Below are 4,689 nucleotides of genomic sequence, written 5' to 3'. Positions count from 1 at the left end.
ACGGGGGAATCACAGCATCCTTGTGCCACGCGCCACACGCATATTGGTAAAAGTCTTCGCAGGGGTTGATGGAGTAGTCAATAAGCTTGGTCACAGACTCGGGGAGTTCCGTGACGGAGCCAGCCATAACAACACCGGCCAACACGCTGAAGGAAATGAGGACTTTGACCATCGAAGAGCGAAAATGAAAATGAAGCTGGCCAAAAATGTCAACCATTGAAGCGAAAACCAGGCGTGCAAGACGGTTACTGCATTCAACCGGATTCCCACGACGAATATTATTGACCAAGGTGCATCCACCAACCTATCTCGATGAGACATTGAAGTCGCCATGTGGAATAGAGTACTTAAGAAAGTAAATGTCGGCAGTAACCTGGAACAGAGGAAGTATGACCTAATATTAATGCTTGATGACGTTTGGATGACCCATGATACTTTCACGGATATTTGAAATCCATATAAATAATTCGATGTATCATTGACCAAGGTGTCTGCATCCACCAATATATCTCGGTGAGACAGGTTGGTGGCCGATTAGCATTGACCAAGGAACCTATCTCGATGAGACAGGTTGGTGTGTAGTGCCTTTTGGGAAGATGCATCAGACAGGTCATTGTAACTTCTTTATTACTGAAGCAATTTCAACGCCTCTTTCGAATAATATTTCTTTAGACTACACTTGAAATGGGTTGCCATTGACGTGATGAATAGCCAGGGTCACCATCGCCTTCTAATTTGAGCGGAAAATGTGTTGATGGAAATCAACACCCAAGATGTGTTAGTCGGTGCTAGTATCTACTAAAAAATCTGATTCTCAGTCCCTGCCATTTTGTCAATATTTCATGCATATTTTGTCCAAAATTTGAGTAAATCAGTGCAAATTGAAGATAAGATCATGGTCTTTCTACGACTAGTTTTCGAAATCGCCAAATTCGCAATATTTCATATTTATATGGTACAGTTTGTATGACCCTGGTATCATCCCAAAAGTCCCCTACAATAGTTGTGATTGGCCTTCGTCAGGATTCCCATAAGGAATTGACCAAGGTGTCTGCATTCATTATGCATGCCTCGGCATATGGAATAGAGTCCTCGTAGATCCATGCACTAGTTGTGATTGGCCTTCCTCAGGAATTACTACCTGTCGTATGGTGACTTAACACCTAGCTGACATGCGTTTCTGGTTAATCGAGTTTGGATTATCATTTTAACAATGTAAAGACATTCCTCCGCGAGGGCCAATACTAGAACCACATGTTATCATATCTCGTGCTTCGACTGATATTCTTCGAAGTTCGGGCCTCGTCTTCGTACTCAGCACTTGTAATTTGGATTCCCCAGGGGAGGGATACATCCTTGCGGAAATAATCCGGGGAAACCGGGGATCGAACCCGCGACCTTTGAGTTAAGCAACCGATGCTCTACCACTGAGCTATTTTCCCTCCCCTTCCCCCATTAATGGTATAATTTGGGTGTTGTGAAGGTACTTTAGGAAGGGTATAACTCCTGTGGGGGAATTAGACATTCGTTCGAACAGCACAATGCGATTTGATAGCGTTAAGACTACTACGCTATCACTAAACTACGCGCAACCAACCATTGATGTTTCGTCGGGAGAACACCTTAGTTCCGCAAGAGGACATGTTGGTGACCGAAAAGACACCTTGGACTGAAGAGGTGTCGACTAGTCGTCCGGTTAGTAACCGGATGATGGGCATCGAAGGTGTCGCTTGAACCATGCGCCAAGAGTTGGCGTGTATTGCTCGGTACAACAAAGCGTTTTGTAATGGAGGAGCGGTAGCTACGGCCATCGGTCGACGAGAAGATGGCTTCGATGGCATCCGGAACTGCAACACACGGCACAAGAGCGTCATCCATTTTACACTTGAATGCAGGCAGCGACGACGTCGTTGACTAATTTTTGATTGGATACAGCTTATCTGTGTTTACACCAATCAATATGCATTGCACCTCGTTCTCTTGCGAATGACCTCTCGAAGGTCACGGAAACAGTATGTGAATGAGGTAGAATGAAAAATACGACGACTTGATTGGCTCTACCCCATTCTGAGCTTTAATCGGAACAGGTTCTAATGGCATTGCACTTATACCGTAGTAGGTACTCCGTCTGAGTAAGTAGTATTAATACTATGTAGTATAATAATACTACTGTAGTACGTGACAGTTGGAATTGGCCAATGGGTAGTATATAGATGGAGGGCGCTATACGACTGGAACTAATTCTTCCTGAAGGCCAATCACAACTAGTGCATGGGTCGGGTCTACGAGTACTTCGAAGTATTCGTCATGGGAATCCGGTTGATTGCGGTGAACGACTTGCACGCCTGGTCTTCGCTTCAATAGTTGACATTTTTGGCCAGCTTCATTTTCATTTTCGCTCTTCGATGGTCAAAGTCCTCATTTCCTTCAGCGTGTTGGCCGGTGTTGTTATGGCTGGCTCCGTCACGGAACTCCCCGAGTCTGTGACCAAGCTTATTGACTACTCCATCAACCCCTGCGAAGACTTTTACCAATATGCGTGTGGCGCGTGGCACAAGGATGCTGTGATTCCCCCGGACAGACACGCAATCGATACGTCTGCCATCAAGATCTCCATCGAAAACGATGCCATATTGAGAAGGTTTTTTCTCTGACAACACGACCAAGCTTGGTGAGTTTTACAACTCCTGTTTGGACACGGCTACGCTATCGTCGCTCGGCGTGACTCCGCTGGAGGACTCGTTCAAAGCCATTCGGTCGGCCAACACCACGTTGGACCTCCTCGTCGTGGCTGGTGAATTGGACAAGAACGGAATTCCTGCCTTCGTCGACATCGAATCCAACGCTGACGACAACGACTTGACAAAGAACGCCCTCTTCGGTTTCCGAGCCCTCCTGCCGCTGAATCGCGAGTTCTACACCAACCCTTCCAACTGGGAGATCGTCGAAGCCGACTACAAGGTGTACATTGCGTCTGTGTTGCAGCTAGCTGGCTACACTGCTGAGAAAGCGGCGGCTGCCGTGCCGGTGATCATCCGTTTTGAGCAAACTCTGGCCGGTATCGCCCTCGGCAAGATCGAGAGGCCGGACGGCGTTGTGTCTCCGTATACTGCGTTGACGTACTACCAGCTGGACCAGAAGTACCCGCTGCTTGTCGGCTCGTGGCTCAAGGCCCACGGCTTCAACGTCCGCGACCAGTGCGGTGGGTCGAACGACTGGGTGGCGTTTTTCGACTTGACCTACTTTGACAAGACCGAAGAGTTGTTGAAGAACACGTCGCTGGACAACCTCCGCACCATCGTGGAGTACAAGCTCATCCACGCCTCGTCGAGGTTCTTGACCCCTGAATTCCGCACGGCGAACTGGAACTTGTTCGACAAGAAGATCTATGGTGAAAAGGTGCAACCTTCTCGTGAAAACTTCTGCCTGACTCAGACGACCGCCACCCTGAGAGATCTATTGGGCCAGTACTTCTTAGACGCGGTGTGGTCGGCTGATACAGCCAAGACGGCCGACGACCTGGTCAAGGCCGTGAAGTCGTCCTTCTCCACTGGCATTGCCACCGCCGACTGGTTGGACAACTCAACCCGCGCCAACGCGCAAACAAAGCTGTCCAAGATGTTACACTTGTTGGGTGGCCCGGAAAAGCCGCAGCTGTACCCCACGCTCACGTTTGACTCGAAGTCGTATTTGAACAACCGGTGGAAGGTGTCTCAAGTGGACATCGACACCAACTTGAAGCTGAACGGCCAACCTGTGGACACACGCAATTTTAACGAACAGCCACATTTGTCGGCCGCGTTCTACTCGAAACACGACAACAAAATTTTGATCCCGGCCGGCATTTTGCAAAAACCATACTTTGACAGCCAATTTGACGCCGCCCAGAACTTTGGTGCCATCGGGATGGTCATCGGACATGAAATTACTCACGGGTTCGACAACGAAGGCCGCAATTACGATGGCGATGGCAACTTGAAACAGTGGTGGTCGAACGCCACCAACAATGCGTTCAAGACGAAAGCCCAGTGCATTAGCGACCAGTACGACAACTTAGTCGTCAATAGCGAAGTCACTGGCGCTGTGTTGGGCAACATCAGCGGCAAGATCACTTTGGGTGAAACCATTGCGGACAACGGGGGGCTCAAGACCAGTTTTCGCGCGTACCACGAGTACTTGAAGGAGTTCCCGTCCCAGTATACGGCAGAAGCAGGTGACAAATTGTTCTACTTGTCGTACGCCCAAGCCTGGTGCTCCAAGAACACGGATGCCCTCCTCCTCGGGTCTTTGTCGTGGAAGCACCCGCGCGGTCGGTACCGCGTGACAGGGGCGTTGCAAAACAACGCTGAGTTTGCCCGTGTGTTCCAGTGCCCCACCGACTCGTACTTGAACCCGTCCAAGAAGTGCTTGTTGTGGGAATAGGGTTCATGGATACAGAACATATATGTAGTGTTGTGCATTTGTAAGGGAAAACTAAGAAAACGATGTCTTGGTTGAAGTGTGTTGCTTTCATGTGAGACGCGCATAAAAACTAACAATGTATATGTGAGATCACCCTCGGAATTTGCGTAGTTAGTTGTTGGGACATGAACTTGAGATAAATTCAACTACCAGGTACTCGACGACATCGGGTTTGTTTGGTGGGATTGTCAAAACTGTAAATTGCCTGGATAGAACTGTAAAATAGCA

At 48.6% G+C, this 4,689-nt stretch overlaps 2 protein-coding genes and 1 pseudogene across 3 annotated transcripts in view; 1 reads left to right on the top strand and 2 right to left on the bottom strand.

Annotated features, from left to right (window-relative positions):
- H257_16027 (hypothetical protein) overlaps positions 1-172 on the bottom strand; it is a gene marked incomplete at both ends in the record, with an annotated part of 1,994 nt that extends 1,822 nt beyond the window's left edge. The window contains one exon of the mRNA XM_009844348.1: positions 30-172. Coding sequence (XP_009842650.1) covers positions 30-172 — 143 coding nt within the window. The remainder of the gene's footprint in view (positions 1-29) is intronic.
- Positions 173-1,370: 1,198 nt separating this feature from the next.
- Positions 1,371-1,442, bottom strand: H257_16026 (annotated as a pseudogene). The gene has a single exon. The product of its transcript is annotated as a tRNA-OTHER (tRNA).
- A 963-nt stretch (positions 1,443-2,405) lies between these two features.
- On the top strand, positions 2,406-4,422 carry H257_16025 (hypothetical protein; the record flags this gene model as incomplete). Its single annotated transcript, XM_009844347.1, has 2 exons — positions 2,406-2,564; positions 2,668-4,422. 2 exons carry the CDS (start codon positions 2,406-2,408, stop codon positions 4,420-4,422), a joined length of 1,914 nt encoding a protein of 637 aa, XP_009842649.1.
- Between the last annotated feature and the right edge of the window lie 267 nt (positions 4,423-4,689).

Source organism: Aphanomyces astaci, assembly GCF_000520075.1.
Source record: "Aphanomyces astaci strain APO3 unplaced genomic scaffold supercont1.78, whole genome shotgun sequence".
Classification (NCBI taxonomy): domain Eukaryota; phylum Oomycota; class Saprolegniomycetes; order Saprolegniales; family Verrucalvaceae; genus Aphanomyces; species Aphanomyces astaci.
Note: the sequence above shows the minus strand (reverse complement) of the source record. Positions and strands in the feature narration are given on the sequence as shown.